Source organism: Cibotium barometz, chromosome 57 (genome assembly GCF_041138505.1).
Source record: "Cibotium barometz isolate CiBa-2024 chromosome 57, ASM4113850v1, whole genome shotgun sequence".
In the NCBI taxonomy this organism is placed as follows: domain Eukaryota; kingdom Viridiplantae; phylum Streptophyta; class Polypodiopsida; order Cyatheales; family Cibotiaceae; genus Cibotium; species Cibotium barometz.
Window position 1 is genome coordinate 22,338,637 of NC_141102.1, and position 24,289 is coordinate 22,362,925.

The 24,289-nt window shown below is 49.7% G+C and overlaps 1 protein-coding gene across 1 annotated transcript in view; it reads right to left on the minus strand.

Moving 5' to 3' along the window:
* Positions 1 to 440: 440 nt before the first annotated feature.
* Positions 441 to 24,289, minus strand: part of LOC147606558 (uncharacterized) — a 40,718-nt gene continuing 16,869 nt past the window's right edge. Inside the window, exons 2-5 of the mRNA XM_086791919.1 lie at positions 1,724 to 1,760; positions 1,374 to 1,610; positions 1,206 to 1,253; positions 441 to 1,118 (exon numbers count right to left, since the gene is read on the minus strand). Coding sequence (XP_086648045.1) covers positions 822 to 1,118; positions 1,206 to 1,253; positions 1,374 to 1,610; positions 1,724 to 1,760 — 619 coding nt within the window. The 3' untranslated portion in view covers positions 441 to 821. The remainder of the gene's footprint in view (positions 1,119 to 1,205; positions 1,254 to 1,373; positions 1,611 to 1,723; positions 1,761 to 24,289) is intronic.

Below are 24,289 nucleotides of genomic sequence, written 5' to 3' on the forward strand. Positions count from 1 at the left end.
GATGACATGGTAAGCAAAGAGAACACTCTTATTTAGGGGTAGGTTGCTGCTCATAGAATGCCCCTACACCTGCCCACTGTTGTCAGCAAGCAGAGGACAAGTACATTCATTTAATGCTACCATGTCTAATGACATATGACCTGGATGATCAGTCCCTTGACCATGTGGGCTTCTTCTTTGCCTGTCAAAGCTTATTAGTTACCCTAACTTGCTGCCAAATCAAGGATTAGCCATGAGACTAGCCATGTCCACGTGTATGGAGTTGACATAGAAGCTTTCAAAATGTACATTCATGAAGATCGACGTATTTTGAAGTATAGGAAGTTGTATATGCATAATTTGGCTTGTCCTAGTGAAGGAAAGCCCTCAAAGCTTGGACTTGAAAATACCCTTGAATAATAAAATATCTCAAAGGAGAGGTCAGCCCATTCCGGCCCCAGTTTGATGTCAATCATCTTTATTGTTTTGTGGTATTGTGCGTGTGCCATTTGTTCAAGTGTTTCATATCATTAACTGTACAAGTGGGTTTCCTGAGACCCCTGTGGTTACAGTATCCAATCTTTATACACACTGCTACAAAACCATTGTTTCAAAGCCCCATCCTTTCAAAACTTCGGAACAAACCCTCAAAAGGCTAGAAGGAAAAACTTCACTGCCCACTTTCATCCTAACTGAGGGTTTAAAGAACACATATCCATACCAGATCTTGAAATTCTTCCATCCCTAATGAAGAACCATGGAAGAAACCCCCATCACAAACATTGAACTGCCTATTAAGATATTCAGACTTTTTGGTCTGAGCTTTTCCAGGACTGCTCAATTCACTCAGCACTCTTCCTAGACTGCTCATGCCAATCTGTGCTTTTCCTCGACTGCTCCAACCGATCAACGCTTCTTCTCGAATGCTCAGCACGATCTGTACTCTTCCTCGATCCATTCCGGTTCAGCGAAGATTTCTCCAATGACGATACAAACTTCCGAAGATGCCGTATGTAATCTGGATAAAGCTCCAAGTTGCAGTGCCCTGCTCCTTTCAGCCAAAGTGGTTCATACTTTTCCTTGCACAGGTCCCAAAGCTGCTTTCCATGTGAGCAGTCCACCACATCATCAGAGGTGCCCTGCAAACAGATACACAGAGTAAGCGTGCTTCCCAAAAGGGAGCAGGAAAACATTGAAGATTCTAACGAATTATGCATTGTACTTACATGCATGACCAGCACAGGACACAATACTTGTCCAATTTTGTCAATGTTCTGCAATATTTTAACAACAGGCCCTCAGAGATCATAAAAATTTGAGATGTAAAACATACTTTTTTGAGCTAAATTAGAATTACCCTATCAAAAACACAAGGCATTTAACCCCATCCACACCTTATATATGTCGAACCAATAGGTACTTTTGACAGGATACATGACTCTCAGTCCTGACAAAATAGGACTATGAAGGACCACAGCTCTCAACTGCGGTAGGCGTCTTGCCAAGTCTAAAGTCGGCCCACTCCCAACAGATTGCCCATATAAAACTATATCCTCTTGTTTTGCACCATAATCACGCTCAAGGCACTCATACGCAGCTTCTATATCTGCGTAAGTGTTGTATTCTGTTGGCTGTTGATCAGCACAACCCGCAAAGAATAAGCATCTCCTTACTACAGAATGAGGCAAACAGAATGTCTACAAAGGCCAACAGAGAGAAAGAATCACTAGAAGAATGTACATACCTTACCAGTTGACTGCCCGTAACCAGCGTAATCATACCTGCAAAAACAAACAGAAGCGTTTTAACACCACCTTATGTTGCAAATCACGAAAACCAAATCTACCCTTGCCTTGTTCCCAATAGAAACCCTAATTTGGACTTTTCGATTTACATAGTGACCTTCAACATAGCAACATAAAAGGCATGCCATCTATGTATTACGAGGATCAATCATCATGCGCCTTGAAAATTACTCAAAATTCAATGTTAGAAAAAATCCAAGACCAATCAAGGAGAGGAATGGCTAGCTTGTTTCCCAACCATAGCTCCAATCTGGAACACCCCCAAGCCTAAGGCTAGATCAACACCTTCCCACACAATCTTGGTCTCCCATACACCAGGACTCACCCTAGGGTGTTGAATTGTGAGCACAACGAATGCTTATACCAAGTCTTGACTTCTCATATGTTCTCCCCAATGCTAGAAGTCCCCCTCGATGAGCCCTCATCTCACTACATAATTACTAAGTGAGGTGTCCTTCACTTTAAGTCACTTCATACAATGTCACTTACTTTTGAACATTCACCATATACTTAATGCCACTAATTAACATAAATCTAACCCCATCTTTAATGCCAAAACAAGTACGTCCTTTACGGGACACAATATATTCCCTCCTTTTGAAAGAAAGAAACATGTAAAATTGGGATGAGCAAAAAACTCCGGCAATCGCCCTCTCAGAGACTCAATAGTCTCCCATGAGCTGTCTTCCTCCATCCTTCCACCTCATTAGCAACTCAGGCACATGATTGTTCCATAAAGTTTTTTCACAATAATCCAAAGTTGCAGCTGATTATTTGCGTGCAACACATTGAGTTAGATACTTCAAACTGATGAGGTTGATGATTTGTAGTTCACAAGGAACCCATTAAGTTTAAGTCCTTCAAACGGATGAGGTTCATCATCAGTCCAAGGCATCCTGAGGTCTTCTTCACCATTCATCTGTCACATGCACTCTGCACTCGGTGCATGGTGACAAACTCGCTCATCATCAGCAGTGCAACATTTGTATATTATTAGAACCCAGTAGGATGATAATTGTCGTACGTCGTGACCCCATTGTACATCCTCAGTCCAGGATAAGTCAGGCATGAGCTACGTAGGTCATTCCTCAGCCTTAGCGGGTCAGTCAGTCAGTCAAGTCCCTTAACCCACTTGGAGAGAATCATTCATGCATGTAGAATCAGTAGAAGCCTTAGGGTTTGCATCAAAAAGCACTTTGCATCCTGCATAATATGTATTCATATGCCTGTGCATCATTTAGAACATCCCAGAGGCCTTAGGGAATTTACTAGGATTTATCTGGTATTTTTCCCATATTTTATGGTATTTATTTGGCATTTATTGTCATTTATAAACATAAAGTTTATTAAATTATGACCAGCCAACTTGACCAACCCCTATCTAGTATAAATAGGCTTGCATAGGGCTTAGTTTCTCATTCAGTCTTCAGTGTGCTAAGAGCTTTCCTCCTTAGCCCTAGGAGTACCCTTGCATTCAGCACTAGACTAGTCTCATCCAGCCTTGGAGTACTTGAGCTTTGCTTTCTCCAGCCCTCTGAGCATCTGCGGTTTGCCTTCAGCCACCCACAGTTCTTCAACGCAGCAGTACAGCAGCCCACAGATCTTCAACGCAGCCAAACAGTACATCTACAGGCCTGAATCAGCAAGTAGACCTGCGTTTTCTGCATATCCAGCAGCCAGCCTGTGCACAGCAGCCTACAGCCCTGCATTTTCTGTCCAGCATCAGCCTACAGTCTGCGTTTCAGTCCAGCATCATCCATACAGTCTGCGTTTCAGTCTACAGCAGTTCCCAGCCTTCTAATCATCATCCACATCTGCCCCAGCCATCTGGTGAAGGTAACACAACATTCATAAGCATTTACAGCATTCTTACATAGCTTTGAACAGTCTACCGCAGTCCTTTCTCAGCCTCAGGTGTGCAGCCCTTCCTCATGCCCTTGGGAAGAGTGCATAGGCTCGAGATCAGTTCATTGAGGTGTTTCTACAGCCGTGTACAGTTCAGCCAGGCTTCCGATCCTCCGAGATCTTGAGTTTGGCTTATCTACAGTCCACAATCATTCTCTCTAAAGTAATAAAGCAAATACTATCTCGTTATCGGGATAGGGGGCCCTTCAGTGGCTAATTCGGGACCCAATCTGGTGTACAGTTCTCATATATCTCTCTCTCATCTCTTTAAAGTTTGAAGTATTAAAGTGGATTGCTAAACTCACGAAACTCAGGATACAGAAGACGGTGTGAGCATTTGTGTGACAGGATCTTCCAATACAAAGACTTCCGCTGCATATCACATCATCCTTCATTTTTGCATCTCCCTCAACAAATCTAGGTGTGCATAAAGGCTTCCGAAGTACTTCACAATAGTCTTCAGTTTGCTTGATGGTTCAACTGACGTTTGGTCTACCCACGTCCTTGCGTTTGGTAATCCTCAATCAACCATCATCAGTACGTCTTCTGCATTGTAACAAAGTTCTCCAAAGCAATAAAGAAAATACTCCTGCTTGCAGGAGGGGGTCCTAAAGTGGGTAGATTGGGACCCAATCTAGTCTTGACTCTTCACATTCTCTTTCTACCGCTCTATCTCCTTTGAATAAAGATTAAAGTGGATTGCTTCATGCTCACTAACATAAAGGTATAAAGAAGGCCTTGCTATGCGTTACCGATCATACATGTCACATGCACCCTACACTATGGTGCTATGTGACACATTGGCTCAGCATTCTCAATATAACATCTTACATCATTTTTTAGGAATATTTGTTATATGTTGTGACTCCATTGTGAGCCCCAGTCTAGGACATGTCAAGCACGAGTTACGTAGATCAATGATGGAGTATGTTCTTGTTTTCCTTTTATTCAGGATGCAATGAATTTCTAGATTTATGGATATCTTATGGATCGAGGATTTCTCTGGATTTCTATATCGGCCGAAATGCCTTTAAAACTATTGGCGGCCGAAACGCCTTTAAAACTATCTATTTTGCACACATGTTTATGGAGAACAAGGATATTTATGCCTCTGACTCATTCTCATCTTATGTACAATTCAGCCCACCTCTCCTTCTAGGTCACTGATCAGAATACCACCAGAGAGTGCACGTGGTAGAGTGAACTTGAGCCCACCTCTCCTCCAAGGTGTGTGGTTAGAGTACCAACAGAGAGTGTATGTGGTAGAGTGAACTTGAGCCCACCTCTCCTCCAAAGTGTATGCTCAGAGTACCGACACGGAGTGCATGTGGTAGAGCGGACATGACGCCTTGTTGGCAGGGGACTTATGTCTGCGCCCAATCGTCATGTTATCTAACATCTCGTTGGCAAGGGACTATGTCTGTGCCAACTGAGGATGGATTCATTCATGGAAAGGTGGTAACCCTGGTGAGTGAATTCTGTGAACTCATGGAAGGGTGGTAACCTTGGTGAGTGTCGCATGATCTCATGGTTGCCCCAGTGAGTCAAGCCTCGTGGAAGAGGAAACCCTAGCGAGCATAATTGGTTTCATGGAAGGGTCGTTGCCCTGGTGAACCATATGGCCATGTGATGCATGTTTGGCTTGAGCATGCGTATGGATCATAGGAGTGTTGCTCATATGCACTCTAATGGCATGGCAAGATGTTTTGTGGCTATGTATTCTGCTTATTTTCTTTTTGCAAGTACTTAAAGCTACTTATGGATTTATGAATATTTTGAGACATAGATGGCTCTTGTGCCTGTGTCTAATTAATATCAGAGTTGTTGACTCGGTTATATTTGGGACACAGTTGGCTCTTGTGTCTGTGTCTAGTTAATATATTAGAGTTGTTGACTCCATTTATGGAATTATGGATATTTGAGACACAGTTTGCTGCTGTGCCTATATCTGCTATCTATCAAAGTTGTTGACTCGGAATATGGATAAAGTTTCTTTCGTGATACGGTTGGCTCTTGTGCCCGTATCTGACTTTCGATCATGGATCTGGATTTATGGCTTTAATACCGCAATTATGAAATATTATGGATTAGCAGTGCATCTGCTATTCTTGAAAGATATCTCAGTGGTATTAGGATTCTACAATTGCGTACAATTGCTTTATAAGGTGGAGAAGATGTCACCATTTCATCCCTTCACCAGTCTTGACCAGTGTTTCACACACTGAGCGGAACCAAGGTGTGAACGGGGATTTTCCACAAAAGAAAGCTGAAACATTCACTAGCATGGATTGGCTTAAAAGATAGCCACAAAGCATGGCACCATGGGATTTTCATCAATCAAGTGACTTATAAGTTGGTGTGTTCACGCATCATTAAAGACGGGCTGGACATATTATTATTTTGGGCATGGACAGGTGGGTAAAAGGAGGCGCCTACTTGAAACTTGGCCAACAAATTTGGGAAAAGCATAAAGTTGATATTTTTGGGCAAGTTCACCTATTTTGGGCAAAAAGGGAAAAGTGTTGCAAATATAGCTGGTCAACTTTCATTAAAAATGGGTAGGGCTTCTCCTTTTAAGCATGCGCATCCATCCTCAACCTATGGGAGTTTCTCTCTCTTCTCTGCTGGCCGATTGCAGCCTTCACTCTCTTCTCTCTTGCACTAGCCATACAGCAGCTTCTCGTGTTGTTTTCTTGCGCTGGCCATACAGGTGTTGTTTGCTAGTCGTACAAGACTAGCCGTACAACAACAGTTCTCTCTCTCTTCTGGCCTTGTCATGGGCAGATTTGGGGCTGTTTTGGAGGAATTTGGGATAGTTTTGAGAGCTCTTCTGGGCTGATTTGAGGCTCAATTTTGGGGTTGTTTTCATGGACTGTATATGAGCTGATTCATGGGACTGTTTTGAGACAGTTTTCGGATGGCTTTTGTGCTGTGTTTTATCTTGGCACTGGATAGAATATCTAGTGCAAGAGATTTGCTGATACTTTGTGGAAAGTCCAGTGCTGTATGCACTGCACCTTGGTTTTATTGTAAAAGCTTCTCTCTCAATAAAAAAGTTCCTACGGTGGCTGGTCGTTCTAGCTCGGTGCGTGTTTTTATATTGTTTATGGTTCTTCCGCTATATTTTTCATGCTGTGTCTGGTATTTGAAGTGTTGGTCTATTGCTCCGGGTCCCCTTTCTAGTTATAGTTGGCTATGCATAATGGCAGCCGACTCACACGTGTGAAAGGTGCCAAAAAATAGCAGCATTTAATGCTTATTAATCAGGTCATGGGCTGTTCAAACTGGCCAACAACAGTAGATCTCAACCAACTGCAACATATATTTCATATTTAAGGTGGCCCTCTCTCTGTTGCATAATCATCTCATTTCACAAAAGTTCATCAAACAAATAGAGGGCATGCTGCCTAAAAGCCTCCAGGTTTTTCTAGAGCATACAAATCAGCCTTCAAGCACCCCGTGCTTCATCTCCTAGGCAGCATAGAACATCCTCTTATCTTCAGCCAGAACATGTGCATACACTCAACAGTTCTAGACATATGGTTCATAGAGTCTTCTACAGTGCTATTGGGTTAACATATGGTTCAGCTTGTGTTCGGTCGTCCTCGTCCTTTCGTTTGGCGGTCCACGTCATCATTCACATCATTGTACAAAGTTCTCCAAAGTAATACAAGCAAATATTCCTGCTTGCAGGTGGTGGCCCTTCAGTGGGTAATTGAGACCCAATCTAGTGTCGACTCTCATCTTCTCTGTCAATTGTTCTCTTAAGTAAAGTGGATTGCATAAACTCACAGGTTTAAAGAAGGCTTTGTTGCGTGTCACAACGGTCAACTTATTGCATGTTACATTGGTACTAGAGCTACAGGTTGTGACCCAACTAAGCTATCCAACAGTGAGCATCTTGTGGATGGTAAAAGTGCACTCGAGAGACTTCCTCAGAGAAGACAGAGAAGGAGAGACCAACAAAGAAGACACCACCAAAGAAACGCTTCCGCATTTCAGTGACGACTTCTCCCAAGCAATTTTGGAGCAAAATACATTGGTTAGGCTCCAAATTGGGGCTAAAGAAGAAGCACAACAAGCCAAAGAAAAAGCAAAAAAAGCCAAGGAAGCAATCAAAGAAGATGTTCATCATCATGAAGCAACAAAGACAAAAAGAAGAAGCCAAACGGGATGAAGAACCAAGGGTCAAAGAAGCCCGAGGTGATGATGAACGAAGGACCAAGGACACAAAACCAAAACGCAAGGTTGATGAAGACCAAAGATGGGAAGACCAAGGAGCACGAGAACTCTAGCAAAGGCACGCTATGCAACTCCAACACCAGCAATTGATAGCCACTATGCAAGGCAAATATGTTGTCAATTCTCCCTACAGTGGCACAACAAGGCCCGAGTTCCTCCACCACCCCAACCACCACCGTCATTCCAAATTTTAGTAAGTATGATGGTAAGTGTGATCATGCCCTAATTACCTATAATTCATTCATCAATTTGTGGCGTGTTTTTTTTTTTCCCGGAAAAACGATCCTTCTATTAGTTAATGAGAAAACGCCATAAGGCTACAAAGCTCACCTCGCAAGGAGGGATAAAAAACACAGTGAACACCTGAGCTCCACCCCCGTGGCTGGCCGCTCTCTGGGGGGGGCTTCCTAGTAGTACATGTGGGAGGTGAGAAAAGCCAAACTGGAGGCCTATAGTGCCAAGTGACATCCTCGCCCCTCGCGGTGAGGAAAGGGCCAGGCTGCCAAGTGCGGAGGAAAGCCTTGCGGCGCCCTCTCATGCGATCCGAGTCGCCCTGGAGTTTCCCCCAGTGTCCTCTCAAGGTGTGAATGATGTCCACCCAGAGGGCCTGTATGACCTCCGCCGGTGGAGTCGCCTGGCGGTCAATGGCCTCCCTGCATCGGGCTCTCCATATGTGCCAAGCCGTCATGCTACTGATCATCTCCCATCTGTGCCCGACCCCCTCCTGAGGGGCTGCCGAAGAGAAGTCTGGCGTCGGAACCACCGCCATCGCCCTGTCAGAGACCTGGATGGTCGCACTGCCAGGGACGTCCTCATATCCAAGGGCCGGGCCGCTGTCCGTGGCCCAAGCCACCGCACCCCACGTCACCAGCATCTCACCTGGTGAGCCTGCAAAAACCATCCTGAGAGCGCGCTGCCAGACCTGCTGTGCCTGTGGGCAATCCCATAAGCAGTGCCGCTGCGACTCCTGTGCATGGCCGCACCGAGGGCAGGACGCTGGGTGTCTGCCAAAAGCTAGCCAAGCCCCCACAGCCAGTCCTCTATGCGCTGTGAGCCAGAGAAAAAGCGTCACCTTCCGGGGCCGGAAGCTGGCCCAAAGGCGCTGCCAGAAGTCCCTAAGAAAGGCAGGGGAGAGCCCCTGTCGCCGCCAATGCTCGGCCGCCGCCGGGGTGCTCGCTATCCTGTGCCTCTGAATCCGCCGCCCCAGCCTCGCTGTGTACTGAAAAAAGGGGATGCCTGGGCTGGTAGGGGCCGAGTAGGGATCTCGCCAAAACCACTCACCTGGATCCCACTGAAGGCGAATAAGAGGCCTGCTGTCCCAAGCCCATAATCTCCAAGAACAGTCCTCCCCTATCGAGGCCGGTGAGGGGTCTACATGCCACTGTCTCTGATGAAAGCCGACCACCCGCACCCTCTGAAAAATACAACCCTGGAGCCCATCCAAATCTAGTCGTGTCCTCTGAAGCTGGCCACCCTCTCCCACCTCGAAAGTGAGTGGGGCGACTCTCTCCGCTGTGCCGCAGACCGCTAGAAGGATCTCATGCCGAGTAAAGACACCCATCCACTGTGGAGGTGGAGGGTCCTGTACCGGGGTCCGCCACTCCCGGGGGATGGCCGCCTCAATGTCCTGTCTCATCAACTCTCTGCCCCTCATCCCACTGAGTCTCCTCTCCTGAGCCTCTAGAGGCAGCTGCTGAAAACATATCCAGTCGTCTAGGACTGGTCTGGGCCGGAGCTCACGCACCCCACGACACGTGAGACCGCGATCCAACCATATGGCCACTGGGAAGTCGAATCAAGGGGTTCCAGATCAATGGCTGCCTCAGGCGCTCCTCATCGGTGCCCGGGGGGAGTCTGGAAGAGTGACGGCCTCAGATGCGCCCAGGCCCTCAGAAGGCTAGCTGCCAAAACGCTCCTCGAAGCCAAGGCCCACTCCTCTGGATCACTGCTCTGTAAAGATCCACCTGATGCTGGGGGTCCAGGGGCCGCTAAGAGAAGGAGTGCGGCTGAGCATCCTGGAAACAAGAAACTCCTTCCACGGCTCAACGCCTGGCAGGAGGCCACGAACTACCAACTTGCCAAGCAAAGCTCGGCTTTGGCAAATAGGATCAACAATGCCCAGGCCGCCTCTCTCCCTCGGCTGAGTGATCACAGCCCATGCCACCTTGGCCCTGGCGGGCCGCCCGTCGCCACCGGACCAAAGAAAGTTCCTGATGAGCCTCTGCACCTGGCCAATGCACGCCCGAGAGAAGGCCCAGCAAGAAGTGATGTACCACATTGGTAGCAAGCAGAACCTGGTTGGCCACAACTACTCGGCCAGCCAGAGATAAACGAGCGGTACTCCAATACAGAAGCTTCTTCCGAATGCTCAGAAGAAGGGGGCTATCTGCTGCTCCGGAGATATTGTCAATGCCCACATAGCATCCCAAATAACGCATTGTAGTGCCGGGGGGCAGCCACTGAAAACCATCAACTGGCCTCCAAGTCGGGGGGGGCATAGAACTGACCCACAACCCACACAACTTGTGCCAGTTGATCAAGCGCCCGAAGCTCTGCAAAACCTGTCCATGGCTGAGGCGAAGCGGCGGAGGTTCTCTCACCTCCCTGAAGATAGACAGCAGTGTCATCTGCAAACTCCGAGTCTAGGAGCTCCTCCGAGGTGCGGATGGGAAGCTGGAGGCCCCGCAAACCTGTATCCTGTGCCGTCAAAAAAGTGCTCATGGCCTCCGCCACAAAAGAAAAGAAAGGGCGCCAAGGGGCACCCTGCTGCACCGAGCACGAGAGCTGGAACCTCTCTCCGCACACGCCCTGTATCAGCACCTGGCTATGAACCGATGAGTAGAGTGCAGAGACCCCACGGATCCACTGAGGGGGGAAGCCCATCCTCTCCATAGTGCCTTCCAAGAAGGCCCAGTCCACCCGATCATATGCCTTCTCGAAGTCGAGAAGGAGACACTGCCAGATCCTCCTGCCGAAATCTAGCCAAAGCCGTAGCCTCCCAGAAAGAGAAGATGTTATCCAGAATGCTCCTATCCTGGATGAAGCCTGTCTGCGTGGAGTGGATGATGCCCGGAAGGTGAGGCTGAAGCCGCCTGCTGATCGCCTTAGCTAGGCCTTGTAGGCCGTGCCTAGCAAGGTGATCGGTCTCCACTGTCTAATCTCCAATCTGTCTCCTCCTCCTTTGGGGATCAAGTGAATCAACCCCTCTGCCATGCTGTCCGGCATGACTCCCGACTCCATAATCTCCTGGAATGCCAATCTGAAGCCCCTATGTAAGAGGCCCCAGTACCTCTGGGAAGAAAGCCACTGAGAGACCGTCCTCTCCTGGGCATTTGCCCGAGGTAATGCCTGAAGAGCCTCCTCCAGTTCCGTATCCGAGAAGGGGGAGAGAAGGGAGTGCTGCAAATGGGCCGGCACAACCGGTCTCGTGAAGCTCCAGACTGCCTCCCGAGCCTCTCTCACCCTGTCATCTGCTGGCTCAGCAGAGAGAAGATCCTGTAAAAATCTGTGGCTATCGCCCGAACCCTGGGGGGATCCACCATAACCTGGCCATCAGCCTGCCGAAGACGCCTGAGACCCTCTCGTCTGAAGCGAGGCCCTGTCGCCTCAAAGAAATCTCGAGTCACTCTGTCTCCAGCCTGTGTCCAAAAAGAAGCCCGAGCATGGAATCGGAACTCCACCCTCCTCTCCTCGATGGATCTGATCTCAGTGCGAGCTGACTCCATCTGCTCTGAAACCCAAGGGCTCGTAGGATCCCTCTCCTGGAGTCTCTGGAGGGACGCTAGACTCCTCCGTAGGCTCCTCTCCTGCTCTCTGAAGGCCTCCAGACGGTCCAGGGCAGCCTGTCTGAGCATCTGACTGATCTCCTGCAAGCCACTGGCAAGATCGGCTGGCTGCCGATCCTCTCCTGAACTGCAGCTCCTGCCAGACCTGCTCAACTCTGATCGCAATCTCGGGCTCCTCTATGAGACAATCCGGGATCCGGACGCTCTGGCCCGCTCTCCTCTCGTAGGGTCCTCGATCTGGAGAAGCACTGGAAAGTGGTCTGAAAACGAGGAGCCTGCAAGTATGCCCACAGTGCCACCTCTATCACAAGCCCACTCATCAATGTAAAACCTATCGATGCGGGAAAGGTTAACTCCTATGGCCCGTCTATCCGAGTGCGAGAAAGATAGACTCCCCTGCAACCTGCCAAACTCCGGGAGAGTCCACGGATCCTGGCCTCTCACCTGCAGCACTAGTTCCTCCCAGGCAGCGAGCTCCGGCCCATGAATGGTCTCCTGGCTGCCCCCCATCCTGTCCTCTGCATCCTCCAGCATGTTGCAATCCCCTCCTAGGCACCAGTGGTTTGCCAAGGGGAGGGACTGCCTAATGGTGCTCCAGAACTCGGCTCTCCCGGTCGCCCCATTAGGGGCGTAGAAGTTGAGGAAGCCAATGCGGTCTTCCCCAACCCGAAGGATGATCCACTGCGCTCGACCCTGGACCAGAGTGCCAGAGTCCACAACCTCGGATAGAAGCTGCTCGCTGACTGAGATGCATACTCCACCCTGGTTCCCCTGGGGGCCATATGCCGGTGACCAAAAAGTGTGACTCCTGCTTGGCAAGATCTTCCCGCCGCAGGTGCGGGTACGCCCGGCAGAAAGGTGGTGCTCCTGGATGAAAAGGATATCTATGGGTCCTCCAACGAGAGCCCTCTGGATCTCCTGGCGAGGTCTGCCCCGACCAATGTAGCAGCGATGTCCACCGAGACCCTGGATGTTCCATGAGAGGATCCTCATGGATGAGCTATGACAAGTGAAGCAGCCGCCACTGGCTCACCTCTCTCAGCCGGCCCGGATGGATCTGCCCTCCACTCTGTGAGTCTTGGGCGCCGGCTTGGAGGGAGAATAGTCACTGTCTGTCCGGGTGCGGAGTCTCTCCAAAAAGAGGGTGACCTGTCCTCTGTGTCCAGCCCCACTCCGCCTTCGCCCTGTCCAGGGCATAGGCGTGAGAATCCTCTGCATATATGTATCTAAAGGTAGGCTGCACCCTCGGGGCGGCATGGAGGAGAATCAGTAGCACCGCCTCAACTGAGGTGTGGACCGGATCCGCCCGCCAATCTCCTATACCAAACAAGCTCATGCGGGCTGGGTGTAATCGGGTCTGCAATAGGTCCGTGAGTCCCAAGTCACTGAAGTGGTGAGAAAACTCCAGTATCTGATCACGCAAAACTTCCTCTACAGAGTTGCAGTCCCATGCTATGTCTGGGGCAACACTGAGAGGAAAGGAGAAGGCCACCATGCTGCTCACCACTGAAGGAGAACGAGCGGGATGGCACACCCGCAAACTCGCAAGGGCGCGACCAGTGTCTCGAACGGGCCAGCATCCAGCTGGAGGCACCTGAAAAAACCGTAATCCACTGGTAGCCCCATCACTCGTGGGGGCCCCCCAGGGGAGGTTGGAGAGAACTCTGTGGCAGGCGAAGCTAGGATCGCCATCTCCACCGGCCCGGAGTGGCGGTGGAACAGCCGCTGGACTGAACTCTGGCCTACCCAGTTGCGCTGCCCCGGGGTAGTGGGTGGTCTGGCGAAGTATCCTGGAGAGGCCGAGGGAGGGATGGGGGCTCGCGGCGAGGAGGGGGGAGAGCGAGGAGAGGATGGAGAGGCATCTGCCAGAGGATAGGTGTCAGGGGGGGCCGCCGGGGGAGGCCGGGAGGGGGGGAGCTGGGAGGGGAGAGGGGGGGGTGGAAGGAGTGCTCTCCGGGTGAGGGGAAGGGGAGCCGGGGGTCGCAGAGTGCGGCCCGAGATCCTCAGGAATCTGCTCCAAGGAGGGGGCGGGGCCCCCCGCGGGAGGAGGCGGGAGCGGGGTCTCCACGTGGGAGGCTCCACCAGCGGCCTCAACGGGCACTAAGTCTGAATCCTCGTCCATCGGGTGGGACCTGCTGGCCGCCTATCCCTGACTGGAGCATAAGTGCGGGTAGGTGCCTGTACGCCCAGCCGGAGTCGCCTGTCCGCCAGCCTGTCCGCCAACCTGTGCTGCCTGCTACCTCATCACTCAAGAGCTCAACCAACTGTCCATGAAGTTGGGGGAGTCATTGGCCCAACTTGTCACTCACAAGAGCCGTCTGCGAGACGGTCCCTGCGGGCCGGGCGTTTCCGCCGGCGAACCTCCTGCCATCCGCCAACCTCCTGGGTCTGCGCGGCATCCTCCGCCGGGGCCTGCTCGTCAGATGATGGCGCCTGCTGTGGCGAGCCAGGGATGTCCGGTCTCTGAGGTGGATGGCCACCCTCGGGTCTCCTGCAGGGGTCAGAGGCGGCATAGCGTGAAGGATGAACCCCCTTGCGGGGACAGGCACGGGCGAGATGGCCCATCTCTCGACATGTGTAACACTAGCCAGGGAGGCCCGAATACTCCACGCGCTGTATCAGATGTCCTCCAGAAAGACAAGGGAGGAGGATCGTCTTCGGGAGGGACTCCGGTGACGGAACCACAACATGAATGGCCGGGAGTCCTGCTGCCCGAGCAATCACTGAAGCCGCTGTCTGAGGCGTCTCCACCACCTGCCCGAACGCCTTGCCAATGGATGACAAGAGGGGCAAGTGCTCCCTACGGAGTCCAGGAAAGCAGATAGTGACGGGGAAACCTGTCGTGCTTGCTAGCGGGTCAGAAGCGGGGTCGAAACCATGAGTCCATCGCGCCAGGAACGCCCGGGATGAGCGGAGGGCAATGGGGCTCCGAGCCAGCACCATCTGAGCTGCCTGGGGGGACTCGAAATCCACCTGCTAGTAGCCACGTCCCAAAAAATCTACGCTGACGATCTTGGCGGGCACGCCAACAAGGCTGCCTTGCAGAAGGTCGCGAAGCTCTCCGCATCGGACGGCTACCCACTATCTTGCAGACCAAGGAGGAGGCCTCAAGAGCGGATACTGTGGAAACAAACAACTGAAGATCTTCAGCTGTGAACTCCAGACGGAGACCGGAATCGGCAGGGGTAGTCGGAGCGGCTTCCATGGAGTCCTCCAGAGGGAAAAGGCCAAAAACCGGGGTCACCAACGGGAGGGACACAGCCCTGCGAGGAAAAGGAGAGGCGGAGGGCTACGGGATAGCGGGGGCGGGGCGGGGGGGGGGGGGAGCTGAGGCGGGGGGGAGCTAGCGGTGGGGGGAGGGGCGAGACGGAAGGGGAGGAGAGGGAGAAGGCGGAGGGGAAGAGTCGCGCAGCGGAGGAGAAGGCGGAGGGGGGAGAGAAGAGAAGCAGAGGAGAAGGAGGCGAGGGGGGTAGAGAGGCGGGGGAAGAGATGTCGGGGGAAGGAAGCAGGGGGGGGGGGGGGGGGGGGCAGTGTGGAAGGAGGCGGAGGAGGAGAAGGCGGGGGGGAAAGAAGGCGGGGGAGGAAACGAGGAAGGAGGCGGGGGAGCGATGGCGGGGGAGGATGCGAGGCAGAAGGCGGGGGAGAGATGGCGAGGAAGGGCGCAATGAAGGAGGCGGGGGAGAGGACGGAGGAGAAGGCGGGGGAGAGGGGGGCGCGATGGCGAGAAGCAGCGGGGGGGGAGAGGCGGAGCTCGCAGGCGAAGTCCTACTCCGCTTAAATGTTTGTACCGCCTTGTGTTACAAAAGGCTTTGTATTTTACTCGTTAACCTTGTTTTGAGTCAAGGGGGGTAATCATTTGTGGCGTGTTTTCCTTTGGCTAAGCTTTTAGGTCCCCAAGATAGAGTCCACCTGGCAACACCTCACCTCTAAGGCGAAGCAGTTACCTGGTGGCAACATTGGTCCAGTCTATATGTAGACCCGACCACAAGGGCTCCTCAGTATGGATGGGACAGCTTCGTGTCCGACCTCAAAAAAAGGTTTCTTCCTCCCCAATACATGACTAACCTTGAGGATGAGTTTTACAAACGCTCCCAAAATGGGTCTCTAGTACTGACATACTCTAACAAAGTTATCACCTCAACATTGCAGATGCGAATATCCAATGAGGATAAGTTGAAAAAGGTCATTAGGGAGTAGGATACGAACATTAGGTAATTTTGAGCCACACTCATATGACAGGGATCTTACTCTGCTCAGATTCAAGAGATGATGTTGAACAGAGATACATCCAAGCAGATCCAACCTAGCTCCAAACCCCATCAGTAGTCATCCACCACCCAACAGTCATCATCGCAGTCGGAGAAGGAAGCTAGGATAGCAAGGATACAAAGAAAGATTCCCATAGCACCTCAAGAGGCAAGAAAGACAGGAAATACAAGCCAAAGAAGACACCTGAGGAAAAGGCCAAGAAGGACATTACTGGTGGATATCTCCGACAAGATGAGCAAACGCGGTACAAGGCGGAGAACCAATGTCACGTAGCTTGTAACCGGCTACGTAGGGCTCGACTAGACATGGATCCCAATTGCCGAACAGCGATCGGCGAGAGTGTCCCGAGGTTCAAGGGTGAGGTGCCCAGGTTGGAGGACCACAAGGGGCCCGGCAACTGTGGGCAAGCAGGCCCCTACATAAGCCCGACGGTGTGGATTCTTATCCACATTCCTCTACGACTAGGTGGTGAACAAGTGCCCTCCTCTCCTCCGTCATCTTGGTGGCTTTCTATGGCCAATGCAACATTGGTATCAAAGCCATGTTCGAATAGACCCTCTCTCTCAAATCACTCCGCACACGACCTTGCTCCAAAACAAGATACGATTTTGGTGGTGGAGGGATAAGGTTTACACAAAAGTGCCTTCTCTCTCAAGGAATTGGAAGCAGGAGGCACCTTCTCTCTATTGATGCAACACCCAAGGTGTGCATGTGGATGCGCAAACGTCTCTCTCTCTCTCTCTCTCTCTCTCTCTCTCTCTCTCTCTCTCTCTCTCTCTCTCTCTCTCTCTCTCTCTCTCTCTCTCTCTCTCTCTTGATGGCATGAGCCTATGCCCTCTTGCTCGCGCTTCGTGCCGCTAGCATTAGTACCCCGTTGCCTTCTACTTGCACACCCTCTGCCCGTCTCGCACATGTGCCCGCGGCACTGCACGCACCCAACTTCACTGCCCGCGCTCTCTCCGCCTCCCTGTGCCCTTCTACGTGCACACCCTCTGCCCGTCTCGCACATGTGCCCGCGGCACTGCACGCACCCAACTTCACTGCCCGCGCTCTCTCCGCCTCCCTGTGCCCGGCACTACAAACTGAAAACATGTCTCAATCCCGGGAGGGAGAACAGGATGGTGAAACCATCTTTCACACCCCCACGAAGGCACCAAATGCCTACCGTAAAAGAATGAGGGAAGGGATCATGTCCCCTGGCTCACGAAGGCTTGCAAAGATGGCCCGACGAGATGAGGCCCTTTATGAGGAGATATAGCTGCACATAAGGATAGAGATGAGCAACATGCAACAGGAGCTTGAAAAGGAATGGACTGAGAAGATACATGCCCAAAAGAAAGTGAGATACGAAATGCTGAAGGAAGAGATATATGCCCAATTGAAGGGAGAAATGCAAGCCCAAGTATGGGTTGAGATGGAATTAGCCCAAGCTTTGATGTACATGGAAATGAAAAAAGAGATGCAGAAATGGAAGGATGACATGCTCCGGGAGATCGGCACATCGGTTGCATCGTACAAGGCACCTTGAAGACATGTATGGCTGACCACGAAAAAGACATCACAAAAATGCAAAACACTTTGGAATCATGTAAGGCAAAAGTGGTTGCGGGTAAGAAGGAAATGCATTCATGGGCTGAAATCGCTGTAGGCATATGCTCACTTATGGTAGTGCTATGTGTGAACAGGGCTTAACCAAGGGCACTTTTTCCCATGTGGTTTTTCCCCTTGGACATCAAGTGTGAAAGGACACTCTAACATATAATATTTTGTACTTCTATATTATATGGATGTGGCACACATGCAAGAGTTGACTTGCATTTTGTGGATACCACACTTTTGGCTCTCTCTCTCTCTCTCTCATTTCTGTGTGTGAGCTCCTCTACCCTGCACCTAACCCTAATGTGCAGGTTTGTGTGTGTGAGTGTGTGAGTCCAACACCCAACATTTGGTATCAGAGCTGGGAGCTGGGAGCTGGCCTTGGAGTGGTGGCTGTGCAGAAACTGCAGAAAAAACTGTGAAATTCCGTCGACGTTGTGTTTTTTCCGTCGACTGTGAATTTCCGTCGACGCTGTGTTTTTCCGTCGACGTCCGTCCGTCCGTGGCTTCCGTCCGCCAGTTCCGTCCAACTCCTCCACCGTCCGGCCGCCAAATACGGGCAGCACTAGTGGGGAGCCCACCGCCTCCGCCCAGCCTCCCGGGCGGCACCTCCTCCGCAGCCGGCGCCGACCAGCTCCGTCACCGTTCCGGCCGTCGACGTTCGTCCTCCACCGACGACGTTCCTCCTCTGGCCGTCGCCCGTCGCTAGTCCAAGGCCACCGTCTACACCTCCGTCGACGTTCTGCCCCGGCACAGCAGCCGCCGGCCGTCGACGATCGTTCTGCTCCCGACTGACGCCCGCCGTCGCCCAGCTTCGACGACGCCCACGTGCCGCCTCCGTCCCGTCGAAGCACCCACCGGCCCACCGTGTGTTGCCCCGCCGTCTCTGCTACGTCGACGTTCCACACCTTTCCGTTCCGGGCCCCGTCCGTCTACCCAGTACTCGCCGTCTGCTCCGGCCTCCGTGCGCGCTACCCCGTGGCTTTTGTTCAACGCCAGCGCATCATCAACTCCCAGCGCTACCCACGACTGCATCGTGGTCTTTGTTCGCCGCCTTCGCCTAGCTCCACTGCTGCCCGCCACCAGCTCGCCTGGCCAACACAGCACGCCTTCAGCCATCCGCCGTCCAGCTGCCTCCGTGTGCCTAGCAGGCCACTCGACTGTGTGCTCCTAGCCTACACTCTGCAAGCCTGAAGGTATTTCTCTGTCAAATTTTTTTATCAAACCCAAATACAAAATCTGCAGCCATTGCAGTGCAGGTCATATGCCGATTTTGCAGACAATAAATACTGTGCAATCAGATTGAAAAGAAAATTGCAGATGAAATTTGGGGGTTTTCAAAATTGAGGTCAAAATCAGCAAATTGAACCTCTCTTATTTGCAGAAATTTGGGGGTTTTCAAAATTGAGGTCAAAATTGGCAAATTGAAGCTCTTACATTTGCAGAAATTTGGGGCTTTTCTGAAAATTGGCCAATTAGATGCGCATTGAAGCGATTGGAGTGCATAAAAATTGGGGATTTTCTGGTTGGAGCATGTAATTGGGCATTACAGCTGCGATTTGTCGCGTATGTATACACATTGAGTGTAATTGGACAATTTGGTGCAGGTTTACACTTGCTTTGATTTGCAGGCATACATTTGCTCAGGACATTTGGTTGCCTGGCAGTGCACATTGGTGCTTGGTTTGCTTGCAGATATATTTTGTTGACATGGCACAGAATGCTACGGATGTATTTGGTGTGCTCACCCAGGAGGACAAGCTGGATGGATCTAACTACTCCCTCTGGAGTTTTATGATCCGTAATTTGCTGGTAGCCAAAGGGCTTTGGGGCATCGTGTGTGGTGATGACACACGCCCACATACCATTCAGCCAGCCACGCCTCAAAGGGGAGGTGCTCAAAGAGCTCCTGATGTAGATCCTGCTCCCACACAAGAGCAGAAGAGATGGGACTCTAGAGATGCACAGGCCATGTCATTGATAGCCCTTTCAGTGAAAAGGACTATTATTCCGCACATTCGTTCATGCAAGACATCGAAGCTTGCATGGGACACATTGGAAGCAATGTATCAGGTACGCAACGAGGCAAGAGTTGCCTACTTGAAGAGGCAATTGGATCTTCTTTCTATGGATGAGGGTGACTCCATGGCAGATCATCTCACCAAAGTGAAAGATTTGCAGGAACAATTGCTCAACATTGATGAGGTTATCCCAGACACACAGATGGTCACCAACACTCTTCATTCTTTACCGCCTTCCTACTTGGGCTTTCACACCTCTCTCAACCTCTCGATGAGAGGAGGTGGTGATCCCGTCACTTTTGAAGAGCTCGTGGGTTTACTCTTGCAAGAAGAACAAACAAGAGCAAACATATCGAGCAACCGTGGTGGAGAAAAGGCATTTACAGCCAAGGATAAGGGTAAAGCAAAGAGCTTTAAGCATGGGGGACAACAGTCTAACAAGGCTGGTCATGGACAGCCCTCTTCTAGTGGTGAAAAGTCTGACAAAGGGGATGCAAACAAGCCCAAAAAGAAGGGCAAATGTCACTACTGCCATAAGCCTGGACACTACATCAGTGAATGTAGAAAAAGGATTGCAAAAGAGAAAAAGAAAGAAGCAGGCAATGCAGTAGCAGACTCTTCGGATGACAAAGCACAGCAATCAGCTAATGTAATCCAGGAAGAGTACACTTTTTTGGTCACATGCACTAGTGACACACCAGGTGCTTCAGACACTGATATGTCTTGCATTGCATCTGACAGACAGAATGCATCATGGTATTTTGATAGTGGTGCTTCGAGCCACATCACTTCATGCAAAGATGTATTTCAGCACTTGGTTTATGCTTCAAATGGCCGCACTGTATCATGTGCAGATCATACCACATATCCAGTAAAGGGAATTGGTAATGTCATACTTATTGCAGCCAATGGTGCCAATATATGTATGAAAAATGTATTGTATGTTCCAGGAATAAAGAAAAATCTGCTCTCCGTCTCAGCCATAAACGACCAAGGTTTAAAGGTTGAATTTGAAGATGGGAAGTGTTTGGTAAAAGACCCATCGAAGGGTTATGAAATAGTCACTTCTGGAACACGATACAAAGGCTTGTATAAGCTGGACAGCTATGACAAGCGCACTTATGATGCAAATACAGTGGCTGCCCACACTCCTGCTATGCATGATGCAGAGCTATGGCATGCTCGTTTTGGGCATGTAAATTTTCAGAGTTTGATGCTTTTGCAGAAGCATCATATGGTTGATAATATGCCGCCTCTTGAGTCTCCGCCAAGACATGTATGTGAGGGGTGTATGTCCAATGCGGACACCATCCATAGGGGGGCATCTTTACTTTGTCACATTCATTGATGACTACTCCAGGTTTGCTTGGGCTTACCCTTCGAAAGCGAAAGAAGATGTGTTTACATGCTTTCGACACTTTGTAGCAATGGCTGAAAATATGTGTGCATGTAAAGTCCAAACACTTCGCTCAGATAGAGGTGGAGAATACATGTCAAATGCATTCAAGGATTATATGCTTCAAAAGGGCATCAAACACCAATGTACTGTGCCTTATACACCGCAGCAGAATGGTGTAGCTGAGAGGAAAAATAGATCTCTCATGGAGATGGCAAGATGCATGGTGAAAGCACAAAAGTTGCCTCACAAATTTTGGATGGAAGCTATAATGTGTGCAACTCATGTGTTGAACAGGTGTCCAACAAAAGCTTTGAAAACCATAACACCATTTGAGGCTTGGTATAGCCGAAAGCCAACAGTGGATTATATGCGTACATTTGGGTGTTTGGCATATGCACATGTGCCAGAACAACTCCGAACAAAGCTTGATGACAAAGCAATTAAATGCATTTTTGTGGGCTACAGCAATGAAAGCAAAGGATACCGTCTTTATAATCCAACTACACGAAGGATTTTTGTGAGTAGAGATGTGGTATTTGCTGAAAATTCAGAACAGCCCATGGTCAGCTTGTATAAAAGCAATGATACAGGCATACAGGACATGTTTGATGGACTTTTACCCATTGCAATTAGGGGGGATTCAGATCAGCCAGCCCCTACACAAGAAAATCCACATGTAGAACATGTGGACCAGCCAGCCATTCAGCCCCCTTCTGTAGAAGAAGTGGAAGATCTTGTCAGGGAAGAGCAAACAGCCATAGACACAGCCAAGTCAGTGCCAAGATGGTTGCAGAAACCTTTGCAAGAAAGCAAACTTGCAGCTCCACTCACAGGTAGAACAAGGGCTAGTTCCAGCCATGCTTTGAATGTACATCGTGAGGAGTCTGCATTCGCAATGGGTGGTCTCTTTGATTCAGAAGAGCCTTCTTCTTATGAAGAAGCACATGAGAATGAGCATTGGTTGCAAGCTATGCAAGCTGAAATTTCTTCTATCATGAAGAATAATACATGGGATCTTGTGGAATTGCCTAAAGGCAAGCATGTAATTGGCACAAAGTGGGTGTACAAAGTCAAAAGAAAGTCTGATGGTACTATTGACAGGTACAAAGCAAGACTTGTGGCTAAAGGCTACTCCCAGAAAAAGGGAATAGATTATGAAGAGACTTTTGCTCCTACTTCGAGAATGACCACAATAAGATCTGTGATTGCATTGGCTGCCCATAAAGGATGGAAAGTGCATCAATTGGATATCAAAACTGCATTCTTAAATGGGGATTTACAGGAGGAAGTATATGTAAATCAGCCCATGGTTTTGTAGTTCCTGGTGAGGAACATAAAGTATGCAGGTTGCACAAAGCATTGTATGGGTTAAAACAAGCTCCAAGAGCTTGGTATGATAAGATACATGCTCATCTAACCAGCCAAGGTTTTGAGAATAGTTCAGCTGAAAGCACATTGTATGTGAAGAAAACCGATGCCGATATTCTCATAGTCATCTTGTATGTAGATGACATGCTCATTACAGGTACAAGCAAAGCACAAATTTCAGATTTCAAAGCTGATTTGAAAGCTGAATTTGATATGTCAGATTTGGGGCCTTTACACTACTATCTCGGCATGCAGTTTATGCATACAGATGATGGCATTGTTATGCAGCAAACTAAGTACATAAAAAGTTTGCTAAAAAGGTTTTACATGGATGAATGTAAGCCCATTTCTACTCCGGTAGAACCAGGTGTACGGCTTACTATGCATGATATTGGAGAGCCTTTTGAGGCTGGCCTTTATAGCCAGGCAGTGGGATGCCTCATTTACTTGTGTAACACGAGGCCAGACATATCTTTTGGGGTGTCTTTGTTGAGCAAATTCATGCACAACCCAGGCACAAAGCATTGGCAAGCAGTCAAACGCATTTTTCGTTATCTTAAGGGTACCTTGGATCTTGGTTTGTTCTATCCCAGGGGGGGCAGCTTGCAGCTTTATGCATACAGTGATTCAGATTGGGCTGGTGATTACGATACCAGGCAATCCACCAGTGGGAATTGTTTTTTTCTTGGCAGCTCATGCATATCTTGGTTGAGTAAAAAGCAACCCACTGTTGCTACATCTACTTGTGAGGCTGAGTACAGGGCAGTCTTTACAGCTACAGTAGATTGTGTATGGTTGAGGAGACTATTGGCTGATCTTCGTGAGTGTCAGCAGACACCCACCACCATTCTCACTGATAGCCAAAGTGCTATGGCCGTGGCACGAAATCCAATATTTCATGCACGTACCAAGCACATAGAGATTCATTATCACTATGTCAGAGAGAGGCTACATGCAGGGGAGATCAGTTTATCTTATTGCCCTACACAGGATAATGTTGCAGATCTATTCACAAAGGCTTTATCTCGAGAAAAGTTTGAAGCTTTCCACAAAGCTTTGGGCTTACTCTCATACAGAGAGTGATCTGCTACCTTATATAGGTTCACACTTCCAGTACAGGGGGGATTTGTAGGCATATGCTCACTTATGGTAGTGCTATGTGTGAACAGGGCTTAACCAAGGGCACTTTTTTCCATGTGGTTTTTCCCCTTGGACATCAAGTGTGAAAGGACACTCTAACATATAATATTTTGTACTTCTATATTATATGGATGTGGCACACATGCAAGAGTTGACTTGCATTTTGTGGATACCACACTTTTGGCTCTCTCTCTCTCTCTCTCATTTCTGTGTGTGAGCTTCTCTACCCTGCACCTAACCCTAATGTGCAGGTTTGTGTGTGTGAGTGTGTGAGTCCAACACCCAACAATCGCCAACGTCACAAAGAAACAAATTGAGGAAGTAAGCCCATGGATTGAAGTAGTAAAGAAGCATAAGGATACACAAGTCAAAAAAGTAGAGGTGATGAATGCTACATTGGAAGAGGAAGCCAAGAGACGGGCACGTACCTTACATGAACACGTAGTTGGTTGGGAAAAGGGGAATCCCCAAGAGGATGCAAAAGCTCTTGCAACAAAAATTGGAGCCATTGATGTACCCATTGCTGGAGCATGGCCAGTAGGCAGAGATGAAACCAAGGCGAAGATATTGATCATCAGGTTTGGTGACTTGGAGAAGAAGAAGGCCTTCCTCTTCAAAAGGATGGCCCCTAAGGGGGAAAAGATTTATTTGGATGACGATAGCACACATAGCACACCGGAAGGAACAAATGCCGCGTGTGCTTGAGGTAAGGAAAGAGGGAAAATGGGCGGTATACAGAGATGGCCGAGTCGTCATTACGGAGAGGAGGCCTGCGGGAAT